Here is a 27,450-nt window from a genome sequence, read left to right as displayed (position 1 = left end):
TCACAGTGGTAAAAATAAAATGGGACAAAGGAAGTTCTATCTTACATTAGGATGTCATTTGCACCTGGAAGTGACTGGTGCCTAACAGTGCTCAGTAACGGCAGAATGATTTATTAGAATGAGATAAATAATAGGGACAGCTTTTAGAATTAAAGACAAAGGAGCTAAGTATCTTGACACAATTTAACATAATCAAATGAAACAATGAGCTATTCTTCTGGTAACATTAGTGTTTCAGGCAAAAAGCATTAGTGGATGATAAAATCATGAGTGAAAACTGGCTGAGAAAAAAAGTATATACTCTCAAATAACCTGCCACAAAACATTAATTTATTAATCATAGGTACTCTACAGTAGTTTACAGTGGAAAACTTGGCAGATATTGTCTTAACCAACTAGCAAATGTTAACATTACCAGTAATGCGACAAATAACAACATTTTAATAACAAACATCAAATTTTCCTGCCCAGATAATCCCTTGTATAAGATGGCAAGTAAAATCACTCTTACTACACAATCTCTAAATAGGATAATACTGATTTTTCAGTGTTATACAAAGGAATAAAGGTATGTGGGTGCGTATGTGACAGAGAGAGAGAGAGAGACTGTGAGCATGGGCATGTAAGAGCATTTAAGCTCCTAGCATACCAAAGTTATATAGCAAAGTAGGACATGGTTATACATCAAAAGTCAGCAAAATGAGGTCAGAAAAAATATTAGGATTTGCCTTGACAACAGTTTAGACAGTCGTGTTTATCAAATACTGGGTGAACAAAATAAAAACAAAAATACTTACATTTAACTTTTGGCTGATATTTAATATTATATGGTGAGAAGTCAATGCAATCAACCATTACAGTAATAATATGAATGATCCTATCTAAGAGCAACAAATTCTGGGGAAGAAAAATTAAATATTATATTAGAAACTTCCAACTACTGGCATAGATTCCAAATATAGCAAGCATCAACAAAAAATATAAGACATTCATTCCCACATATAACCTATAAGGTACATGAAATACAGTTATGAATACTTGCTCATTAACTTCTGTGTGCCAAGTACCATAATTTTTGTTTCTCAACATTTAGGGAAAATAAATCATTTTTAAGATGCCCAGTAGACTCAGCATATAAACCAATAAATTGAGTCTGATGAACAAGGTTCCCTTTCTTTTTTTAACTTATAAGTTCATTTATTTTTTTTAGTAATCTCTACACCCAACACGAGGCTCAAATTCATGACCCCAAGATCAAAAGTCACAGGAAGAGTTAACACCTATTCTCTTGAAGCAGTTCCAAAAAATAGAAAAGGAAGGAAAACTTCCAATGCATTCTATGAAGCCAGCATTACCTTGATTCCAAAACCAGACAAGGACCCCACTAAAAAGAACTACAGACCAATTCCCTGATGAACATGGATGTAAAAATGCTCAACAAGACATTAGCCAACGATATCCAACAATACATTAAAAAAAATTATTCACCAAGACCAAGTGGGATTTTTACCTGGGGTGCAGGGCCGGTTCAATATCCACAAACAATCGATGTGATTCATCACATTAATAAAAGAAAGGACAAGAACCACATGATCCTCTCAACAGATGCAGAGAAAGCCTGTCACAAAATACAGCATCCTTTCTCTCATCCCTCATGAAAGTAGGGATAGAAGGATCATACCTCAAGATCATAAAAGCCAAATATGAATGACCCAATGTTAATATCATCCTCAACGGGGAAAAAACCGAGAGCTTTCTTTCCCGTTAAGGTCAAGAACAAGACAGAGATGTCCACTCTCGCCACTATTATTCAACATAGTATTGGAAGTCTTAGCCTCAGCAATCAGATAACACAAAGAAATAAAAGGCATCCAAATCGCCCAGGAGGTCAAACTTTCACTCTTCGCAGATGACATGATACTCTATATGGAAAACCCAAAAGATTCCACCAAAAAACTGCTAGAACTAATCCACGAATTCAGTAAAGTTGCAGGATATAAAATCAATGCATGGAAATTGGTTGCATTCCTATACACCAACAATGAAGCAAAAGAAAGAGAAATCAAGGAATTGATCCCATTTACAATTGCACCAAGAACCATAAAATACCTAGGAATAAATCTAACCAACAAGGTGAAAAATCTATACACTGAAAACTGTAGAAAGCTTATGAAAGAAATTGAAGACGACACATAAAAAAATAGAAAAAGATACCATGCTCCTGGATGGGAAGAACAAATATGGTTAAAATGTCAATACTACCCAAAGCAATCTACATATTCAATGCAATCCCTATCAAAATAACACCAGCATTCTTCACAGATCTAGAACAAACAATCCTAAAATTTGTATGGAACCAGAAAGACCCTGAATAGCCAAAGCAATCTTGAAAAAGAAAACCAAAGCAAGAGGCATCATAATCTCAGACTTCAAGATGTATTACAAGGCTGTAATCATCAAGACAGTATGGCACTGGCACAAAAACAGACACTCAGATCAATGGAACAGAATAGAGAACCCAGAAATGGACCCACAAATGTATGGCCAACTAATCTTTGACAAAGCAGGAAAGAATATCCAATGGAATAAAGATAGTCTCTTCGGCAAGTGGTGCTGGGAAAAATAGACAGCAACATGCAGAAAACCAAACTTGGACCACTTTCTTACACCATACACAAAAATAAACTCAAAATGGATGAAAGACTTAAAGATGAAAGACAGGAAGCCATCAAAATCCTCGAGGAGAAGAAAGCAGGCAAAAACCTCTTTGATCTTGGCCACAGCAACTTTACTCAACACGCCTCCAGAGGCAAGGGAACCAAAAGCAAAAATGAACTATTGGGACCTATCAAAATAAAAAGCTTCTGCACAGTGAAGGAAACACTCAGCAAATCTAAAAGGCAATGACAGGATGGGAGAAAATATTTGCAAATGACAGATAAAGGGTTAGTATCCAAAATCTATAAAGAATTTATCAAACTCAACACCCAAGAAACAAATAATCCAGTGAAGAAATGGGCAAAAGACATGAATAAACACTTCTTCAAAGAAGACATCTGTCCAGATGGCCAACAGACACATGAAAAAATGCTCAACATTACTCGTCATCAGGGAAATACAAATCAAGACCACAGTGAGATACTGCACCTCACACCTGTCAGAATGGCTAACAACTCAGGCAACAACAGATGTTGGCGAGGATGTGGAGACAGAGTATCTCTTTTGCACTGCTGGTGGGAATGAAAACTGGTGCAGCCACTCTGGAAAACAGTGTGGAGGTTCCTCAAAAAATTAAAAATAGAACTACCCTACAACCCAGCAATTGCACTACTAGGTATTTATCCAAGGGATACAAGTATGCTGTTTCAAAGGGGCACGTGCACCCCAATGTATTATAGCAGCACTATCAACAAGAGCCCAGAGTATGAGTCCACATGTCTGTCAATGGATGAATGGATACAGATGTGGTATATATATAAACAATGGAGTATTACTTGACAATCAAAAAGAATGAAATCTTGCCATTTGCAACTATATGGATGGAAGTAGAGGGTATTATGTTAAGCGAAATTAGAGGAAGACAAATATCATATGACTTCACTCATATGAGGACTTTAAGACACAAAACAGATGAACACAAGGGACGGGAAGCAAAAATAATATAAAAACAGGGAGACAAAACATAAGAGACTCTTAAATATGGATAACAAACAGAGGGTTACTGGAGGGGTTGATAGAGGGGAGATGGGCTAAATGGGTAAGGAGCATTAAGTGATCTACTCCTGAAATTACTGTTGCACTACATGCTGACTAACTTGGACGTAAAATAAAAAATAATAAATAAATAAATATCACATACTCTTCCAACAAAGTCCACTAGGTGCCCCATAAGAACAAGGTTCTTTTTTCTTGTTTTTAATGTTTGTTTATTTTTGAGAGAGAGAGAGAGAGAGCACAAGTGGCGGTGGGGCAGAGAAAGAATCTGAAGCAGGCTCCAGTCTCCAAGCTATCAGCACAGAGCCTGATGCAGGGCTCGAACTCACAAACTGTGAGATCATGACCTGAGCCGAAGTCAGATGCTTAACTGACTGAGCCACCCAGGGGCCCCCAAGAACAAGGTTCTTAATTAGAGTCTTTATCAAATTCTTCATGAAAATTACATGTGTTCACCGGAACCCAGTGACAAAACAAAACAATGAAAAAGTTGCTAAGCTCCCTCATACCCTTTCCTCCTCCTCCTATAATCCAACTAAAACAAAAATAAAATTCATAGAAGCATCAGAGATTTTCTGGAAACATTTTTTTAAAGGCAGGGAGACTAAAAACAGAACCAAGAAAATCCCAGCACCATGAGTTCCAAAAAAAAAAAAAGCACCTCCAAAATAGCCTTCCTAGCAAAACTTTTTTTTTTAATGTTTATTTATTTTTGAGAGAGAGTGTGTGCACAAGCAGGGGAGGGGCAGACACAGGATCCAAAGCAGGCTCCAGGCTCTGAGCTGTCAGCACAGAACCCAATGCAGGGATCGAACTCACAAACTGTGTGATCATGACCGGAGCCAAAGTCAGATGCTCAACTGACTGAGCTCCCAGGCACCCTCCTAGCAAACCTAAGTAACAGAAGACACAGTGAGAGTTCTGAGAAAAAAGTTAAAACACTACTGAAATTAAAGATCTATAAAACAAATGCACTTTCTTCTCCCCTTATTCTCCATTACTATCCACTTTTCCACTTCACTGGGATAATTCACATGTCTGCCCCCAAAGACAATCTCCCCCAATGAGTATTAAGAGCCAGGAGGAGGAAAGCAGCAGTGCCCCAATGAACCAACAAAAATTACACAGAAAGTCCAGATGACAATCCGTATTTTCATATACAAAAGATGTTAAATCCCCAGGTGTTTCCTTCAGGCTCCAATGACCAAGTAAAAGATGCCTCTAACTTCAATTTGCTATCAAGGCTGGAAAAAGAGGGGCTCTCTCTAGGAAACACATTCCAGATACCAGTATTGCTCAGTATTAGCCTTAATCAATAACATGCACATTCACAAGGAGAACCAGTCCCATGGGAAAGGTGGGCTAAACATCAACAGTACTAACCCATGAGGAAAAATCTAATAACAAACAAAAGGAAATTAATATGCCAGAGGAAGAGGAAATATTATCGACTTAAAAATAGTAATCACAGGAATGCCTGCGTAGCTCAGTTGATTGAGCATCCAACTCTTGCTTTTGGCTCAGGTCACGATCCCAGGGTCATGGGATCAGGCCCCATATCAGGCTCCATGCTGACAGTGCAGAGCCTGCTGGGGATTCTCTCTCTGCCCCTCCCCCACTCTCTCTCAAAAAAAATAGAGAAAGTAATAATAACTAAAGAAAATACTAATTAAAAAAACAAAACCATTATCAAACACTTCAGCATTTAAACCACAAATTAAGTCACAAAGTAACCAAGCTCCTAGAAAGCAGTACCAAACAAAACACAAACAGGTGTAGAGAAAGAAAAAGAAGGGACACAAAAGATAAATTCAAAGGCCTAAAAACCACCTAAAACAGTACTGAAAAACAGAAGGGACAAAGAACACCATTAAAGCAAGGCAATTTTTCTGAGATGAAGGCACAGCTCTTTAGATTGAAAGGGTCTACTAAGCATCTAACTTCAGCTCAAGTCATGACCTCAGTTTAGGAGTTCAAGCCCCACACTGGGCTCTCTGCTATCAGCACAGAGCCTGTTTCCAAACCTCTGTCTCTGCCCCCCCTCTGCCCCTCCCCGTGTGCACCCTCTCTCTCAAAAATATTTAAAAATGATAATGACACAAGAGACACACTGCTGAAATGTCTAAATTCCAAAAACTAGAGATCATGTAACTTTACAGAACAAAGTTATTAAGGAAAAAAAAAAAGTATCAAAGTATGCATCTGCAACAATATAAGCTATAATAAATAATTTTAGTCAAAATTCTGTGATCTAAATTTTCTGGAACCTAAAAATTGTAACTAATCAATACTGATTAGTTATATGTACCAAACAAGGAGGTTATCAGTCATATGAGGGTGTGTGTGTGTGTATCTTATATATTAGTACCAGGTAACAGTCATCATTTATATATATATATATATATATATATATATATACACACACACACACACACACACACACACACATATATACATATGTATATACATATATATAAAATGTGTGTGTGTGTGTATATATATATATATATATATATATATATATATATAAATCTGTTTTTTTCTTAAACAAAGGAAAATAATAGGATATAGGAAACTAGGTTGAGCAACAAAATATCCTCAAATTTTGTAAACTTACTTATTTTCCAAGTTTTATAGTACCCTGTATAATAATATAGTAAGTAAAACTTAGGTTTTTTAACAAAACCTGAAAGGTGGTAAGTATAAAAATTTGTAGGAGAGTGGTATCAATGTCTTTACTTGCTGGGGTAGAATGTTACGGATATGAACTCTTCAAATCTAAAAGATGAATAGAAGTTTTAACACTATATCTGAAAGAAGCTAAAGATTAAAACACATACTCCATTTCCTATTAAATTCAAGATTAAATCTACTTATTAAAAAGACTTCCATATTTATTTATATGCTGCAAAAGACACATAGGAGGAGCATCTGGGGCGCTGACAATGCTCTTTAACTGACCTTGGTGATGGCTACAGAAGTATTTCGTATAATAATTTGTCAAACTGTATTATTTCATGCAATTTTCTTTGTATTGTTGGGTAAGTTTTTTCATTTGTTATTTTTAAAAATGTTTATTTATTTTGAGAGAGGGGGAGCACGCAAGTGAGCACAGGAGGGGGAGGAGTGGGTGGTAGGGAGAATCCCAAGAAGGCTCCACATCCAGCACAGAACCTGAGGAGGGTCTGGGTCTCAGAAAATGTGAGATCATGACCTGAGGTGAAATCAAGAGTCAGACATTTAACCAACTGAGCCACCCAGGCACCCCACGGCAAGTTTCTTTTTTTAAAAAAGATTACACAGGGCACCTGGGTGGCTGAGTCAGTTAAGCATCTGACTTTGGCTCAGGTCATGATCTCACAGTTCTTGAGTTCAAGTCCCACTTCAGGTGAGCTTGTGCCCCACTTCTGCTTCTCTCTGTCTCTCACTCACTTGTGCCCTCTGTCTTTCTCAAAATAATAAAAAATAAAATAAAAAAAGATTACACAAATTCTCAAAAAGGCATGAGCATATTCATACCAGTTAACATCAAGTAGGTAAAATTCAAAAAGGTAGAGAGGAACTAATTACCATGAAGACAAAGTCACGAACCTATAAGCATGATGATGTAGCATCAAAATATGTAATAAACATGTTCAAATATATCAACTTCACAATCAGGGAGATACTTTACCAAGGTTCTTAGAAACAGGTGGTAGGGGACACCTGGGGGTTAAGCGTCTGACTTCAGCTCAGGTCATGATCTCACACTTCGTGGGTTCAAGTCCCGTGTCAGGCTCCAGGCTGACAGATCAGAGCCTGGAGACGACTTCAGATGCATGTCTCCCTCTCTCTCTGCCCCTCCCCCACCCCCCTCAAAAATAAATAAATAAACATTAAAAAAAAGATAACAGGTGGTAGGGGGAAGATGACAGAGTAGAAGGAGCCTAAATTCACCCTATCTCCAAAATACACCTAGGTAACACTGACATCAGTGCAAATCACCCAGAAAACAACACAAAGACTGGCAAAACATACTCTCCATGGCTAAATGTAGAGAAGGGGCCATATGGAAAACAGTAGGAAGGGTGGAGATGCCTTTGGGAACCAAGCTGACTCACAAAATGGTCCCCAGTAAGGAAGGTGACAGCAGGCACAGAGAAGGGTGATAAGCAGACCCCATGCCAGGCACCAGGGAGATGAATCCCCATTAACATATGGCTTTGAAAAACAGAAGGGCTACTTTGGGAGTTCTTACAATCAGTGGGGCTCAACACTTGGAACTTCAAAAATCAGCTGGTTGGGCCGGGACTGCCAGGAGAAACTTGAGTCCCCACCCATAAACAGCATAACAAACAAACTTACTGAGATACAGCATAGACGCAGCAGTTTGAGAAACACCTGGAGCATAAGGGAAAGACATTTATGACTAAACTTCAAACAAGTGCTGGAGGAGCAGGGGTCCTTTGGAGACTTCTGTAAGAACAAAAGAGCTGCCAGGTCCAACTTCTCTCCCAATGCCCGGGCTAGACACATGGACATACACAGGAGCTAGCGCAGCATGAACATTCTCCAATTAGCATGCTAAAGTCTTGCCCTGCACCTGTGTTTTTCTGTGGACTTGCCCCTCCAGCCCGCCCATGGTATGGCAATGGGCAAACAGTCCCAACAGGAATCACGAGGACTCCAAAGTGACTCCTACCCCAGGAGAGGGGAACATAACCACATACACCATTCTAACTGTGGCTCCAGCAGTGGACTCGGGGCAGACATCAGGACTGCCTGCAGGCCCCACCTACCAATGAAAGCTTCTCAGGGAACATAGGGAAAGTAACACGGAGTTCCTTGCTATTGGCAAACACCTGGTCTGACTCAACTCAAGCCCAAGACGGCACCAAACTGACCTACTAACAACATAGGGACAAACCTAGCCAACAGTGAGAACCACTGCAGACAACTGGACTGAAGACAAAAACGACTCAGACACAACAGCAGGGCACATACAATACATGTATGAGACACCCTCAAGAACGAGTTTCTGGTGAATAGGGGACACTGAAATACAGGGCATTGCAGGACCTCTCTTTATAAGGCCACCACCTGCAAGAGCAGGAGATGCAGCTGACCTCCCTAACACATAGAAACAGAGTTACATAAAATGAGGAGACAGAGGAACATGCACCAAATGAAAGAAAAGAACAAATCATAACAAAAGACTAATAGACGAAATGGAAATAAATAATACGCTTGATAGAGAATTTAAAGCAATAGTCATAAAGATGCCTACTGGACTTGGAAAAAGATTGGAGAATCTCAGTGAGACCCTGAATAAAGAGATAGAAAACATTAAGGAAATTCAGTGATACCATCAAGCATAATAATATCCACATTACAGAGATCTCAGAAGAAGAGACAGAAAAGGGGGCAGAAAATTTGAAGAAATAACTGAAAACTTCCCAAACCTGAGAAAGTCAACAAATCCAATTCAGGAGGCACAGGAGAATCCCCAACAAAATCAACCCTAGAAGGTCCACACCAAGATACATAGTAACAAAACTGGCAAAAAGCAGTGATAAAAAGAGAATTTTAACAGCAAGAGAGAAGAAACAGTTATATACAAGTGAAAACCCTTAAGCCTATAAGCAGATTTTTTCAGCAGAAACCTTGCAGACCACAAGAGGGGGACATTAAATATTCAAAGAATATGAAAGAAAAAGAAAAGAAAGAAAGAAAGAAACAAACAAACAAACACCAGCAGCCAAGTATGCTCTATCCAGCAAGGATATCATTCAGAATAGAAGATGAGATAAAGAATTTCCCAAACAAAACCTGAAGGAATTCATGACCAAAAAACTAGCCCTATAAGAAATGTTAAAGGGGACTCTTTGAGTGGAATGGACCTTAAGTAGAAGAAAACCAGGAAGCACAAAAAGCAGTAAAATGAAGTATATCTATAAATATCAGTAAGGGGATTCACAAAACAAAAGAATGTAAAGAATGACACCATATACCTAAAAGACAGGGCAGGTAGAGACAGGAGTAAAGAATGAGTTCAAACTCAAGTAGTGATCAACTTAACATAGATTGCTATCTACATGCAAAATATGTTGCATACAAACCTAATAGTAACCACAAATCAAAAACCAGTAATAGATATGCAAAAAATAAAGAAAAAAAGGAATCCAAATAGATCACGAGAAAGAAAGCCAGGAAACTCTGAGAACAAGGTAGAAACAGAGAAGAACTACAAAAACAACAGGGAAACAAGAAACAAAATGACAATTAAGTGCAAACCTCTCAAAAATTACTTTGAATGTAAATGGAGTAAATGCTCCAATCAAAAGACAAACAGTGGGGCGCCTGGGTGGCTCAGTCGGTTAAGTGTCCGACTTCAGCTCAGGTCACGATCTCGCAGTCCATGAGTTCGAGCCCCGCGTCGGGCTCTGGGCTGATGGCTCAGAGCCTGGAGCCTGCTTCCAATTCTGTGTCTCCCCCTCTCTCTGACCCTCCCCCGTTCATGCTCTGTCTCTGTCTCAAAAGTAAACATTAAAAAAAAAATAAATAAATAAATAAAAAAAGACAAACAGTAATGGAATGAATAAAAAAAATACAAGATCTATCTATATGTTGCCTACAAGAGACACATGTCAGACCTAAAGACACATGCAGATTGAAAGTGAAAGAATGCAAAAGAATCAATCAGGCAAATGAAAGTGGAAAAAGAGCTGGGGTAGAAACACTACTTCTACTGGACACAACAGATTAAAACAAAGACTGTAACAAAGATACTATATAATCATAAAGGATAATCATAATCCAACAAGAAGATTAAACAATTGTAAATACTTATGCACCCAACATGAGACCACCCAATATGTAAAACAGCTAATAACAAACATAAAATAATCCATAGTAATACAGTAATAGTAGAGAACTTAACACCCACTTACATCAATGGATAGATTATCCAAACAGAAAATCAAGAAGGAAATACTCTTGAACAGTACCATGGAACAGATGGATCTAATAGAAATATTCAGAATATTCCAATCTAAAACAGCATAACACACATTCTCTTCCAGTGAATGTGGAACCTTCTCCAGAATGAACCACGTTAGGCCACAAAACAACTCTCAACAAATTCAAAAATCAAACTCATACAACCCATCTTTTCCAACCACAACCTTATGAAATGAGAACTCAAGAAAACACAAATACAGAAAGGTTAAATAATATGGCACTGAACAATGAATGGATCAACCAACAAATCATGAAAACAAATGAAAATGATGGTTCAAAACCTGTGAGATGCAGCAATAGTGTTTCTAAGAGGGAAGTTTATAGCATTACAGGCCTACTGCAGGATGCAAGAAAAAAATATCAAATAAACAATCTGATCTTACATCTACAGGAGCAGGAAAAAGAACAAACAGAACCCAAAATTGTAGAAGGAAGGAAACAAATGAATTAGAAACTAAAAAAAGCAATAGAACAGATCAATGAACCAGAGCTGCTTCTTTGAAAAATCCAACAAAACTGCTAAACCTTTAGCCAGACTTATCAACAAAAAAAGAGGACTCAAAACAATATCAGAAAGAGAAACAGAGCCAGAAAAGCATGAGACTCTAGACCTTAAGGTTGTGTGTTTGAGACTCACTTAGGGTGTAAAGATTAAAAATAAATCTTTGAAAAAAAAAAAAAAAAAAGGAGGAATAATAACTGACACCACAGAAATAAAAAATATTATAGAAGAATATTATGAAAAGTATATGCCAACAAATTAAACATCCTAGAAAATATAGATAAATTCCTAGAAATGCATTAGGAAGAAATAGAAAATTTGAATAGACCAACTACCAGCAATGAAATTCAGTAATCAAAAAACTCCCAACAAACAGAAGTCCAGGATCAGATGGCTTCACAGGTTAATTCTACCAAACATTTCAAGAAAAGTTAATAACTGTTCTCAAAATATTCCAAAAAACAGAAGAGGAAGGAAAGCTTCTAATTCATTCTATGAGCGCTATTACCCAGATACTAAAACCAGATAAAGATACTACAAAAAAGAGAACTACAGTCCAGTATCTCTGATGAACAGAGGCAAAAATCCTCAACAGAATATTACTAAATGGAATTCAAAAATACATTAAAGAATAATTCACCATGATCAAGTGGGATTTATTCCTGAGATGCAGTGGCGGTTTAATATTCACAAATCAACATGATATACCACAAGAGGAAGGATAAGAACCACATGATCACTTCAATAGATGCAGGAAAAGCATCTGACAAGAACACCCATTCATGATAAAAACCCTCAACAAAGTAGGTTTAGAGAAAACATACCTCAACACAATAAAGGCCATATCTGAAGAACCCAGTGTACATCATACTCAATGGTGAAAACTGAGAGTTTTCCCCCTATTGTCAGGAATAAGACAAAGATATCCACTCCCACCACCTTCACTCAACATAGTACTGTAAGTCCTAGCTACAGCAATCAAAGAAGAAAAAGAAATAAAGGGCACCCGAACTGGTAAGGAAGAAGTAAAACTATCTGCAGATAACATAATAGTATACCTAGAAAAAAACCTTTAAAAAACACCACCAAAAAACTGCTAGAATTGATAAATGAATTCAGTAAGGTCGCAGGATACAAACTTAGTTTACAGAAATCCATTGCATTTCTATATACTAAAGAAACAGCACAAAGAGAAATTAAGGAAACAATCGCATTTACAATTGCACAAAAATAATAAAATACCTAGGAATAAACATCACCAAGGAGATGAAAGACCTGTAACCTAAAATATATAAAACAATGATGAAAGAAATTGACGATGACACAAACGGAATCATATTCCATGCACACAGACAGGGAAAAAAAATATTGTTAAAATGTCCATACTATCCAAAGCAACTGACAGATTTAATGCAATCCTTATAAAAATCCCAATGGGGCGCCCGGGTGGCTCAGTTGGTTGAGCTTCTGACTTTGGCTCAGGTCATGATCTCGCAGCTGAAGAGTATGAGCCCCACACTGGACTCTGTGCTGACAGCTCAGACCCTGGAGCCTGCTTCAGATGCTGTGTCTCCCTCTCTCTCTGCCCCTTCCATGCTCATGCTCTGTCTCTCTCTGTCTCAAAAATAAGTAAATATTTAAAAAAAAAATTAAATCCCTTTAAAAAAAAATCCCAACAGCATTTTTCACAGAATAAATAATCCTAGAATTTGTATAGAAACACAAAGAGAACAATACTAAAGCTCTCACAATCCCCAATATCAAGATATACTACCAAAGCTATAGTAATCAAAACAGTACAGCACTGGCACAAAAACAGACACATAGATCAATTGAACAGGACAGAAAGCCCATGAAAAACTCATGACTATATAGTCAATCTTTGACAAAAGAGGCAAAAAAAACTATCCAATGAGAAAAAGATGCTCTCTTCAACAAACGATGTTGGGAAAACTAAACAGTTATATGCAAAGGAATAAAAGTAGACCACTTTCTTACACCAGACAAAAAAAGAAACCCAAAATGGATTAAGGGCCTAAATGTAACACATGAAATCATAAAAATCCTAGAAGAGAGCACACACAGTAATTATCTCTGACATTGGCCATAGCAAGATTTTTCTAGGTATGTCTCCTTAGGCAAGGGAAAAAGAAGCAAAAATAAATGACTGAGTCTACATCACAATAAAAAGTTTTGCAAAGTAAACAATCAGTAAAACTAAAAGGCGACCTATGGAATGGGAGAAAATATTTGCAAATGACACATCTCATAAAAAGGGCAGTATCCAAGTAAAGAACTTCTACAACCCAACATAAAAAACAACAAATAATCCAGGGCGCCTGGGTGGCTCAGTCAACTGAGCATCCGACTTCGGCTCAGGTCATGATCTCGAAGTTCATGAGTTCAAGCCCCACATCGGGCTCTGTGCTGATAGCTCGGTGCCTGGAGCCTGCTTCGGATTCTGTGTCTCCCTCTCTCCCTGCCCATCCCTCTCTCATACCGTGTCTCTCTCTTAAAAATAAACATTAAAAAATTTTTTAAAATGGCAAGAAGATATGAACAGACATTTCTTCCAAGAAGACATACACATGGCCAAACAGACACATGAAAAGATGCTCAACAGCACAAGTCAGGAAAATGCAAATCAAAACCACATGAGACACCACCTCACATCTGTCAGAATGAATAAAATCAAAAACAAGTGTTGACTATAAGGTGGAGAAAAAGGAACCTTCATGCACTGTTGGTGGGAGTACAAACTGGTGCAGCATGTATGGAGATTCCTCAAAAAATTAAAATAGAATTACCATATGATCCTCCACCATAGGTATTTACCCGAAGAATACAAAAATGTTAATTTGAAAGACATATGCACTCCTAGGTTTACTGCAGCATTACCTACAATAGCCAAATTATGGAAGCACCTCAACTGTCCATTAATTGATGAATGGATAAAGATGCGGTGTATATATACAATTGTTACTCAGCCAAAAAAAAAAAAAAAAAAAATGAAATCTTGCCATTTTCAACAAGGTGGATGGATCTAAAGGGCATAATGCTAAATGAAGTAAGTCAAGGAAAAACAAGTATGTCATTTCACTCATATGTGGAATTTTAGACAAAAGAAACAACATCAAGGACGCCTGGCTGGCTCAGTCGATTAAGCATCTGACTTTGATTCAGGTCATGATCTCACAGTTCATGGGTTCAAGCCCTGTGTCAGGCTCTAGGCTGACAGTGAAGGGCCTGCTTGGGATTCTCTCTCTGCCCCTCCCTGACATGTACTTTCTCTCTCCCCCAAAATAAACTTAAAAATAGTTAACAGTAACAACAGCAAAGAGGCAAACCAAAAAACGGACTCTTAGCTACAGAGAAGAAACTGATGGTTACCAGAGGGCAGCGGCGATGGGTAAAATAGATGAAAAGGATTAAGAGTACACTTATGGTGAGCACTGTGTAATGTACAGAATCACTGAATCACTGTATTTTACACCTGAAACAGTAACTTAACACTGTACGTTAACTATACTTGAACCAAAATAAAAATTAAAGAAAAAATTAATATCCTATAATCATTAAGAGCAGTATTAAGAGTAGCCTTAGATGCATATATTGGAAAAGATGAAAAAGTGACACCTTCAGATGTAAGCTAAAAATTTACCCAGAAAAATGGAAACAAAAACATTCGGTGTAATATAGTAATGACACTGAAAATTTAAAAGTTAGAAACCCATCTTTTCAGAGTTTTTAATGTACTTTCAACATTTTTAAAATTTTTAAAATTTGAGAATAATTTACATACAATGTCAGTATCAAGTATAACATTCTTCTCCACAATACTGGGATAATTCTGATTACTGTATTTTTATACAATAGAATTTATCAGTGACTTCAAAAATGGTGTTAATCGGGGTGCCTGGGTGACTTAGTCGGTTAAGCTTCTGACTTCAGCTCAGGTCATGATCTCGCGGTTTGAGCCCTGCATCAGGCTCTGGGCTGACAGCTCAGAGCCTGGAGCCTGCTTCACATTCTGTGTCTCCCTCTCTCTCTCTGCCCCTCTCCTCCTCACACTGTCTCTAAGGTAAATAAAACATTAAAAAAATTTTTTTTCAATGGTGATAATCAACGAACAATACAACTACAGATGACGTTCTTACACTAGACAAAAATTAGACAATGAGGAATTTCCATCTCACTAACAGAGATACAGGCAAAAATCTTAAAACACTATATATATGCAACGTTTGAAAAGAATTTCACTGTGACTAAGGGTATCTGAAGAAAAAAAGACTGGTTCGATATAAAGAAATGCACATCAGCAACAGCTTTTATAAATACTACAGAAACAACCACGTTATGGGTATTTGTGTGGCAGGTAGGAATAGATGGACCTTTTTAATGGCTGAAAGCCAGCTCTTAAAAAAAGAAACAAAACAAGCAAGATAGGTTAACCTTAGAAGAGCTAAATATATGAACACAATTATTCTTAGATGGGAAGATTCAACATAATAAAGAGTACTTCTCAAATTTCTCTATGAATTCAACGTAACCAACCAATGCCAAACAAAATCTAAAGAGTATTTCATAAAACTTAACAGATTCTAAACTTATTTCAGAAGAGAACAAAGATGAAAGTGTAACCAAGACAGTATTTAAAAGATGAAAAGTGTGGGTTGACAGTCTCCCTAACAGTTATAAAATCATTCAACAGGGGCGCCTGGGTGGGTTGGTCGGTTAAGCGTGTGACTTCCGCTCAGGTCATGATCTCGCAGTCCGTGGGTTCGAGCCCTGCATCGGGATCTGTGCTCAGAGCCTGGAGCCTGTTTCAGATTCTGTGTCTCCCTCTCTCTCTGCCCCTCCCCTGTTCATGCTCTGTCTCTCTCTGTCTCAAAAATAATTAAACGTTAAAAAAAAATTTTTTTTTTAAAAATCATTCAACAAATTTACTATGTGCCATTTACCCAAAGGACACAAAAATGCTGATTTGAAGGGCATAAGCACCCCATGTTTACAGCAGTACTATCAACAATAGCTAAAGTATAGAAACAGCCGATATGTCCGTTGACTGATGAATGGATACACAAGGTATAATATATATAATGGAATATTATTCAGCAACCAAGAAGAATGAAATCTTGCCCTCTGCAACAACATGGATAGAACTGGAGTGTATTACGCTAAGAGAAATAAGTCAGAGAAAGACAAATACCATATGATTTCATTCACATGTGGAATTTAAGAAACAAAACAGATGAATATAGGGAAAGGGAAGAAATATACAATAAAAACAGAGAGGGAGACAAACCATAAGAGACTCTTAAGGACACAGAACTGAGGTTGCTGGTGAGGTTTGGGGGGGGCGGGAATGAGCAAAATGGGTGATGGGCATTAAGGAGGGCACTCGCTGGGATGAACACTGGGTGTTATACGTAAGTGGTGAATCACTAAATTCTATTCCTGAAATCACTATTGTACTATATGTTAACTTGGATTTAAAAAAAAACATTCACTATGTGCCAGATAAATGCCAGGGATACATATGAAGACAGAATGTACTTCATGGAGTGTTAAGTAACATAATGAAGTACACAAATGCTTCTGACAGAAGTGCCAAAAAGGAAATAACAAGGTGCTACCACAGATATTAGCAAACTTAATTAGGAAAGACCCCTTGGAGAATGAAGTATCAGCCTCACGGGCAGTTGTAAGTAGTTTGGATTTTTACCATAAGTGCTACAGAAGTTTTTTTCAGTGATAAGATGACATTTTTAAAGTCATCCTGACAAATTCTATCGTATCAAAATTGTACCAATATTTTTAAAAAGATACTATAAGGGCAATAAAAAAATCTGAAAGATGAATTTCTAGCTCTTGTACCTCTTTTTTTTTTTTAAGCTTATTTTTATTTATTTTGAGGGCAAGCAAGAGAGTGGGAGGGGGGCAGAGAGAGGATAGAATCCCAAGCAGGCTTTACAATGTCAGTGCAGAGCCTGATGCAGGGCTCAAACTTACCAATCATGAGATCATGACCTGAACAGAAACCAAGAGTCAGATACTTAATCAACTGAGCAACCCAGGTGCCCCAGTGTCTCTACTTTTCTTAACAGTGATAACCACTATCAAAAGATAGAAGTCCATATTTCCAGATGAAAAAAGCATGCTTCAGAGTTATATAACAGAATTCAAGTGGCAAGAACACAGTACTCATGTACATAGGTATCAATATGTAAATTATTTGTGTGAATACAAAAAAGAAGTCTACTCTAGTGATATAAACCAATTGAAAGCATTTGCCTCTTTTATTAAATAAAGGAAAGGTACAAAAACAGTCCTCCGCTGTTAAGTCTACAAACTTCTAAAGGATTGCCTTTGAAGATCTAACAGATAAATAGGAGAATAGCTGGCTCCAGGACAAGGTCCTTGTGTTGTTAATCTAGAATGACACAAGCACTGCCTGTGTAGGAAAAGTACTAAAAGTGCCTCCATGTTAGTGGTCCTGAAACATGGACTTTAGAGTCTTGTAGACCAAAGACACAAAACTGTTTTGCAATGCTGTTACTTGTTTATGTATTAGTCCCTTATCAACTAAAAGCATTAATAAATGATAGTTCACACATGTCATCTCAATTTATTTGGAAAGTATTCTTTAAATACAACCAAGGTCAGTATAGGATAAACTCACTGAAAAGCCTGCATCTTCTAAACTGGACAGGATCTTGGAAGAAAGTTCCTCACAGCACAAATTCTCTTCTGCAGTTGCCACCAAAGCAGCACAGCGGGCAAATGCTCTATATAATTCTGACCAAGTTCTAAGTAAGGTCTTCATGGTAGCCTAAAATTAACAGTAAGAAAGAAAATTTTAAAATGTCTATCTGCATATAAAACACCTAAGAGACTATACCTTAAAAAGCCACTGTAACATTTAAGGTGTCATAGAAGACATTAGTGTACAGTATTTAAGTCCGCCACCCCTCCAGAATTCTATTTGAAGAACTGTAATAATGCCACAACTATCAGAGGTCAAGAGAAATTTCTTTCTTCCTTCACCATTTTCGTTTACCCTAAGCTAATTAAGTCATAAGGAAATCTCATTTCAGGAAAAATTACTGTAGGAATTCATTATAAAGGGTGAAATAACATTTTCAGAAAATTGTAAATTCTTCATGTAAAAAATGTGACATTGCCTTACCACTGGAAATTTCTGTACTGAAAATATATGGTTTATTGGTAAAGTCAATGCACCATATATGGCACTAAAGTTATGTTCTAAGGCATCACCTTGATTCACTTCATTGGTCTGAAACAAGAAAAATAATGAAGAAATTAGACAAATTACCATCTATTTCTAGTCTATGTAGTACCATTTTATTATCTATAGTAAGAATATGTCCCCCAGTATTGAGATATTCAAGAGGTAGTAAACTCCTAAGTCCTCTAATTGCAAATATGACCTCATTTGGAAATAGGTACTTTGCAGATGTAATCAACTTAAAATGAACGCATGTTGGATTAGGGTGTGTCTTGATCCAATCATTAGTATTTTATAAGAGAAAAGGAATTTGGATAGACAAAAAAGACACAGGTAAGAATGCCATGTGAAGATGGAGGGAGAGATTAGAGTGATGGGTCTACAACCCTAGGAACAATCAAGAACTGCCAGCAACCAAAGGTAGCTGAGAAGAATAGAACAATTCTCCCACAGGGCTCCAGAAAAAACCAAGCCTGCCAACACACTGATTTTGGATTTCTGGGCTCCAGAATTATAAGACTAAATCCCTGACTAAATCCCTGTTATTTTAAGCCATCAGCTTACAGTAATGTGTTACAGCAACCCTGAGAAACAATGCACGGTGTTTAAGTCCTTAAAAAAAAATCCCAGAAGTCAGTCCAAAATTTTCTACTATACATAGAAGGTAGGATTCAAGCAAGAACTTGAATTGCTATCCTTCAAATAATAGAAAACTATTTAGGAATGTAAACTTTTTCCTTCCAGAAGAATGTTAAATGATGTGAATTGAGAAGTAAAAATAATGGCCATTATATTATCACTTAATGAATTTTGAGTCTTCAGTTTATTTCAGAATCACAGCAGAGTATTTCCCAGAACATACTTCCATTTAAAGACTGACAAAGGGGCCCCTGGGTGGCTCAGTCAGTTGAGCATCCGACTTCGGCTCAGGTCATGATCTCACAGTTCGTGAGTTCGAGCCCCGCGTCGGGCTCTGTGCTGACAGCTCAGAGCCTGGAGCTTGTTTCGGATTCTGTGTCTCCCTCTCTCTCTCTGACCCTCCCCCGTTCATGCTCTGTCTCTCTCTGTCTCAAAAGTAAATAAACGTAACAAAAAAAAAAAAAAAAAAATTTTTTTTAAAAATAAAAAATAAATAAATAAAGACTGACAAAGCAGCTGATGAACCATTTATTAGTAGTGACAAAACTTGAGCTCCTTACCCCTGCCAGTAATGTAACTTTTTAAAGTATTTAAATGATAAGGGTTAGTCAACTCTCAGCAGATTACTGGTTCAGGGACTAGTATATGGCTTTGCCACAATCACCAACATGGCTTGCCCATGGAAATCTTAATATACAGTCTGGTCGAGAAGAACATTATTCTTCCATAATAGTACAAATAATGAAATAAATTGAAATATAAATATGAAAAGTTGTATGTAACAGACCTGAGCCTTCTGGCTTTATAATCACTACTGGAAACAATGGAGCTGATTAGTCCCCATTAAGTTATACCTTCTCAAAAAAGGCAGAAATGCAATGAAAAGAAATCATCTAATATAAAGAATAGGAAATTAATCCCACAGGAGAAAATTTTTAACATCTTCTATTCAAATTCAAACTTAAGTTTTAGGGGAAATATGTAGCACTTATGCCATACCTGATTAATCAATTCAGTTAGTGGGGTGACTATAATACTCCACATTCTCCAGAGATGCTCCTTGTTTTCCAACAGCTTTGCATTTTGATTAATAACATTTAAAACAGAGTCACTGAAAGCTAGTGGTGAAGTTGGTCCAGAAAGGACACAGCCTACAAGTGTTTCCAGATTGAGAAAAAACCTGAAGAAAAAATTTTGAGCCATGCATTAACCAGAGTGCATTTTGCCAAAATACATTAGTTACACCACACTACTAAAATTCTAAAAGTAACTGCCAAGGAAACAAGAAATGATAAATCCCAAGTTTTATTTTGATATTTTTAATTTAAAAAAATGATATAGTATATAATTCAAGACTCTCATTCATCAAACAGCCACCTTTCCAAGTTTATAAAAAGGCTAGTTTCAGGGGGCGCCTGGGTGGCTCAGTAGGTTGAGTGTCCTACTTCGGCTCAGGTCATCTCCTCACAGTTCGTGGGTTTGAGCCCCACATCGAACTCTGTGCTGACAGCTCAGAGCCTGGAACCTACTTCAGATTCTGTGCTCTGTCTCTCTCTGCCCCTCCCCTGCTCGTGCTGTCTCTCAAAAAATAAAACATAAAAAAGCCTAGTTTCAGTTTAAATTACCTTTCATCTTCTACACCATATTCCAGGAGATTATTGTTGAAAATTAACTGAATTAAGAACAAAGCAGGAGTCCCCTGAAGAAAGACAGGAGATTGCAGTCAATCTTCTTGTTATAAGGAGTATAATCTTGTTACACGTTTCCTACAATTATGTTAAATAGGATCCTTTTAAGCTACAAATAATTTAACTTTACCTATTACTTAGGATATGACACAATGTCAGCAAATATATTTCTATAAGCCACACACAAAAATCAAGCTCTTTATATTTCAATGACAGCTATTCCATCTACATGAGCAATTGAGGAATGGAATATTCCAGACATAAAAAGAACATTAAGTTAAAACGTCCTGGACTAACAAATACCTACATCTTGTAGTTATGTTTATTTCACCATAATCAAGCAACTGTTACTATGCTTCCAAATTTTTAAACAGTAACCACCACTATTACTATGTATAAGTAAATAGAAAACTTTCCTTCTAGAACTTTTTATGTAATTCAGAAAAACAGTTCCATTAATAGTGCCATATTTCTTTACATTAACTTATTACTGTTACCAGTTTTTCCCTTTAACATAATCAGCATTCCAAATCTAATTCTCTCAAAATTTCACAATTTATGTTTCACTACGTTAGGGAAAACAACAACTGTCATGGAACTTTTTTTTTTTGGCTAATTTTAACCATATCATTACATTTAAGATACTTGCATTAAGAATATCCATATTAGCAACCTGATATGCTGGTGAACCTAATACTTTCTGGGGCAGTCCTTTAATTGTAATTTCCATGAGGACCTAAGAAAGATAAAAAGTTTTGCTGTAAATTAGCCATAAAACTACTTTACTTAGTAAAAATCTAGTAGCGTTAGCTATATTCTATATTTTCAACAATTTATGGTTAAGTAATGCTCATTCATTAATGTAAATACATTCCCAGTTTAAGTTTCAAATACAATGTTCATACGTTAATGTGAATATGTTATTTTTAAAAGTTCAAATACAGAAATACAAAAAAATAAAACAATAAAGTCTTTTATCTCCAGTGAAAAATCAATGCTATCAATTTGGAGTTTATGTTCAGGACCTTCTAAATTTCCATGTATTTTAGTACACAGAGAAACATAACTTCCTGGGCTAGCTGTCACATATAAAAATACATAATTATTTTTCTTATACCATTAATGATATTACACTGTGAGATACTCTGGAACTGACCTTCATCTAATTATGTTATGGAGTTTTCACATCAATATACGTAGACATTTTTTAAGTTTACTTATTCTTTCAAGTAACCACTATGCTCAATGTGGGGATCAAACTCATGACCCTGATACCAACAGTTGTATGCTCTTCTGTGGCATCTGGGTGGCTCAGTTGTTAAGCATCTGACTCTTGATTTCGACTCAGGTCATGATCTCACAGTTGAGCTTAGTCCTGTATCAGACTCCACGAGACAGTGCAGAACATGCTTGGGATTCTCACTCTCCCTCTCTCCCTGCCCCTCCCCCACTCACTCACTTGCAGGCTGTAACAGACTTAAAGAAAAAAGAGTTGTATGATCTTCTAAGTCATCCAGATGCCCCCTATGTAGACATTCGTAACTACTATAGGAACATGCATAGTTTATTCAAACATTTTTCTATTAATGGCCCTTGAGGGTATTTTTTTCATACCACAAAAAGATATTGTGCAATGAATTAGGTACTCACTAGTGCCAAAAGCAAGTATTTCAAAGGACTACTAACTAGAAGCTGGGTCTAAAGACACACTCTTGCACTCCCTACCAAAATAACACCAGCATTCTTCACAAAGCTAAAGCAAACAATCCTAAAATCTGTATGGAGACACAGAAGACCCCAATTAGCCAAAACAATCCGAAAAAAATCAAAGCTGGAGGCATCACAATCCCAGACTTCAAGATGTATTACAAAGCTGGTATCAACAACACAATATGGTACCAGCACAAAAACAGACACAGATCAATCGAACAAAATATAGAATCCAGAAATGGATCCACAAATGTATGGCAACTAATCTGACAAAGCAGGAAAGAATACCCAATGCTACTGGAGTCAAAAGAAAGCTGAAATAGCCATGCTTATATCAGACAAACTAGATTTTAAACTAAAGGCTGTAACAGGAGATGAAGAAGGGCATTATAGCATAATTACGGGGTCTACCCATCAAGAAGAGCTAATAATTATGAATGTCTATGCACCAATTCAGGGGCACCCAAACATATAAAACAATCACAACATAACCAATCTTACTTGTAAGAATGTGGTAATTGCAGGGGATTTTAAAACTCCAGTTACAGCAATGGACTCATCATCCAGACAGAAAAATCAAAGAAACAATGGCCCTGAATGATACACTGAACCAGATGTATTCTGGTTCTATATTGTAGTTTGACAGATATATTCACAACTTTCATCCTAAAGCAGCAGAACACACATTCTTCTCAAGTGCACATGGAACACTCTCCAATAGATTACATACTGGTTCACAAAAACAGCCCTCAATCAATATAAAAGAACTGAAATCATACCATGCACATTTTCAGGTCACAATGCTCTGAAACTTGAAATCAACCACAGAAAAATCAACCTCCAAATGCATGGAGATTAAAGAACATCGTACCAAAGAATGAATGGGTCAACCAGGCAATTAAAGAAGAAATTTAAAAATATATGGAAACAAATGAAATTGAAAACATGACAGCCCAAACTGGGAAGAAGCAAAGGCAGTCTTAAGAGGAAAATACGTTGCAATCCAGGCCTATCTCAAGAAACAAGAAAAATCCCAAATACAAAACCTAACAGCACACTTAAAGGAAGCTGAAGCAGAACAACAAAGAAACCCCAAGGCCAGCAGATGAGAAATAATAAAGACCAGAGCAGAAATAAACACAGAATCCAAAAAACAAACAAACGTAGAACAGAACAATGAAACTAAGAGCTAACTGGTTTTTTTCAAAAAACAAAATTGATAAACCCCTAGCCAGACTTCTCAAAAAGAGAGGCCCAAAGCAGATAAAATCACAAATGAAAATGGATTTACCACAACCAATCCCTCAGAAATACAAGCAATTATCAGAGATTATGAAAAATTATATGCCAACAAACTGGACAACAACCTGGAAGAAATGAACAAATTCCTAAATACCCACACACTACCAAAACTCAAATGGGAAGAAACAGAAAATTTGAAGAGACCCCCATTAACTAGTGAAGAAAATGAATCATTTATCAAAAATCTCCCAACAAATAAAAGTCCTGGCCCAGACGGCTTCCCAGGGGAACTGTACCAGACATTTAAAGCAGAGTTAATACCTATCCTTCTCAGGGCACCTGGGTGGCTCCGTCGGTTAAGCGTCCGACTTCGGCTCAGGTAATGATCTCATGGTTCATGAGTTCGAGCCCCCCGTCTGGCTCTGTGCTGACAGTTCAGAGCCTGGAGCCTGCTTCAGATTCTGTCTCCCTTTCTCTTTGCCCCTCCCCCGCTCGCACTCTCTCTCAAAAATAAATAAAACGTTAAAAAAAAATTAAAAAAAAAAAAAAAAAAAAAAGAGAATACCTATCCTCAAGCTGTTCGAATAGTAGTAACAGAAAGAAATTTTCCAGACTCATTCTATGAAGCCAGCATTACCATGATTCCCAAACCAGACAGAGACCCCACAAAAAAGCAGAATTACAGGCCAATATCCCTGATAAACATGGATGCAAAAATTCTCAACCAGATACTATCAAATTGAATTCAACAGCATATAAAAAGAATTATTCACCATGACCAAGTGGGATTCATTCCTGGGTTGCAGGGCTGGTTCAACATTCACAACTCAATCTATGTAATACATCACATTAGTAAAAGAAAGGATAAGAACCATATGATCCTGTAAACAGATGCAGAAAAAGCATTTGACAAAATACAGGATCCTTTCTTAATAAAAACCCTCAAAGTCAGGATAAAAGGAACATACCTAAACATCATAAAAGCCATATGAAAAGCCCACTAACATCATCCTCAATGGAGAAAAACTGAGAGCTTTCCCCCTGAGATCGGGAACGTGACATGGATGTCCCTCTCACCACTGTGGCTTAACATAGGTCCGAAGTCCTAGCATTAGCAATCAGACAACAAAATGAAATAAAAGGCATAAAAATTGGCAAAGAAGTCAAACTTTCACTTTTCGCAGATGACAGGATACTCTCTACGTGGAAAACCCGAAAGACTCCACCAAAAGGCTGCTAGAACTGATACCTGAATTCAGCAAAGTAGCAGGGTACAAAAACCAATGCACACAAATCAGTTGCATTTCTATACACCAATAATGAAGCAACAGAAAGAGAAATCAACGAAGTGATCCCATTTACAATTGCACCAAAAACCATAAAATACATTTTACAAAGATGTAAAAGATCTGTATGCTGGAAACTATAGAAAACTTACGAAGGAAATTGAAGACACAAAGAAACGTAAAACCATTTCGTGCTCATGGATTGGAAGAATAAATATTGTTAAAATGTCAATACTACCCCAACAATCTACACATTCATTCTTCTCAAAGCTAGAACAATTCTAAAATTTGTATGGAACCACAAAAAGACCCCGAATAGCCCAAGTAATACTGAAGAAGAAAACCAAAGTAGGAGGCATCACAATCCCAGACTTCAGCCTCTACTACAAAGCTGTAATCATCAAGACAGTATGGTATTGGCACAAAAACAGACACATAGACCAATGGAATAGAATAGAGAACCCGAAACTGGATCCACAAATGGATGGTCAAACAATCTTTGACAAAGCAGGAAAGAGTATCCAATGGAAAAAAGACAAGTCTCTTTAGCAAATGGTGCTGGGAGAACTGGACAGCAACATGCAGAAGAATGAAACTAGACCACTTTCTTACACCATGCACAAAAATAAACTGAAAATGGATGAAAGACCTAAATGTGAGACAGGAAACCATCAAAACCCTACAGAAGAAAACAGGCAACAATCTTTGACCTCAGCTGTAGCCATTTCTTACTCAACATATCTCATCAAAAAGCTGCTGCACTGCAAAGGAAACCAACAAAACCAAAAGGCAATGACAGAATGGGATAAGATATTTGCAAATAACATATCCGATAAAAGGCTAGTATCCAAAATCTATAAAGAACTTACCAAACTCCACATCCAAAAAACCAAATAATCCAGTGAAGAAGAAATGGGCAGAAGACATGAATAGACATGGCCAAAGACACATGAAAAGATGTTCAACATCAATCATCATCAGGGAAATACAAATCAGACCACACTGTGATACCACTTGACACAAGTCAGAGTGGCTAAACCTAACAAGTCAGGAAACAACAGATGCTGGCAAGAATATGGAGAAACAGGAATCCTCTTTCACAGTTGGTGGGAATGCAAACTTGTGCAGCCGCTCTGGGAAAGTGTGGAGGGTCCTCAAAAAATTAAAAATAGAACTACCTTACAACCCAGCAATAGCACTACTAGGAATTTATCCAAAGGATACAGCAGTGCTGATTCATAGGGCACATGTATCCCTGTATTTATAGCAGTGCTTTCAACAACAGCCAAAATATGGAAAGAGCCTAAATGTCCATCAACGAATGAATGGATAAAGAAGACGTGGTTTATATATACAATGGAATACTACTTGGCAATGATTAACAATGAAATCATGCCATTTGCAGGAACGTTGATGGAACTGGAAGGTATTATGCTGAATAAAATAACCCAGTCAGAGAAAGACAGATACGTGTTTTCATTCATATGTAGATCCTGAGAAACTTAGAAGACCATGGGAAAAGGGGAAAAAAAAAAGAGAGGGAAGAAGGCAAACCATAAGAGACTCTTACAGAGAACAAAGTGACGGTTGATAAGGGGGTGGGGGAGAGGGGCAAATGGGTGATGGGCACTGAGGAGGGCATTTGTTGGGATGAGCACTGGGTGTTGTTGTATGTAAGCAATGAACCACGGGAATCTATCCCCAAAACCAAGAGCACACTTCACACACTGTATTTTAGCCACTTTGACAATAAATTATATTAAAAAAAAAAAATCCTACAGGAGAAAGGAGGCAAAAAAATCTCTTTGACCTTGGCCACAGCAACTTCTTACTCTGGAGGCAAGGGAAACAAAACCAAAAATGAACAACTGGAACCTCATCAAAATAAAAACCTTCTGCAGAGCGAAGGAAACAATCAGCAAAACTAAAAGGCAACTGAGAGAATGGGAGGAGGTATTTATTACAAATGACATCTCAGATAAAAGGTTAGTGTCCAAAACCTATAAAGAACTTATCAAACTCAACACCCAAAAAAATAATCCAGTGAAGAAATGGGCAAAAGACATGAACAGACACTTCTCCAAAGAAGACATCGAGATGGCTAACAGATACATGAAAAAATGCTCAACACTTCACTCACCATCAGGGAAATACAAATTAAAACCACAATGAGATACCACCTCACACCAGTCAGAAGGGCTAAAATAAACAACTCAGGCAATTTGGTGAGGATGCGGAAAAAGAGGAATGCAAACTGGTGCAGCCACTCTGGAAAACAGTATGGAAGTTCCTCAAAAAATTAAAAATAGAACTACCCTACAACCCAGCAATTGCACTACTAGGTATTTATCCCAGGGATACAGGAGTGCTGATTCAAAGGGGCACATGCACTCCAATGTTTATAGCAGCACTATCAACAAG

The 27,450-nt window shown here is 37.3% G+C and overlaps 1 protein-coding gene across 6 annotated transcripts in view; it reads right to left on the bottom strand.

Moving 5' to 3' along the window:
* Positions 1–27,450, bottom strand: part of RIF1 (replication timing regulatory factor 1) — a 68,248-nt gene that overhangs the window by 18,947 nt on the left and 21,851 nt on the right. For 5 of the 6 annotated variants that reach the window (XM_042948759.1, XM_042948762.1, XM_042948760.1 and 2 more), the window contains 6 exons: positions 21,441–21,527; positions 20,729–20,802; positions 20,103–20,283; positions 18,405–18,512; positions 17,898–18,047; positions 798–897 (listed from right to left, as the gene is read on the bottom strand). In XM_042948759.1, the coding sequence (XP_042804693.1) occupies positions 798–897; positions 17,898–18,047; positions 18,405–18,512; positions 20,103–20,283; positions 20,729–20,802; positions 21,441–21,527 (700 nt within the window). The remainder of the gene's footprint in view (positions 1–797; positions 898–17,897; positions 18,048–18,404; positions 18,513–20,102; positions 20,284–20,728; positions 20,803–21,440; positions 21,528–27,450) is intronic. The other variant, XM_042948761.1, reaches the window with a different exon arrangement.

Source organism: Panthera leo, chromosome C1 (genome assembly GCF_018350215.1).
Source record: "Panthera leo isolate Ple1 chromosome C1, P.leo_Ple1_pat1.1, whole genome shotgun sequence".
Taxonomy (NCBI): domain Eukaryota; kingdom Metazoa; phylum Chordata; class Mammalia; order Carnivora; family Felidae; genus Panthera; species Panthera leo.
The sequence above is the reverse complement of the archived record's forward strand: the minus strand, read 5'-3'. Positions and strand labels throughout refer to the sequence as shown.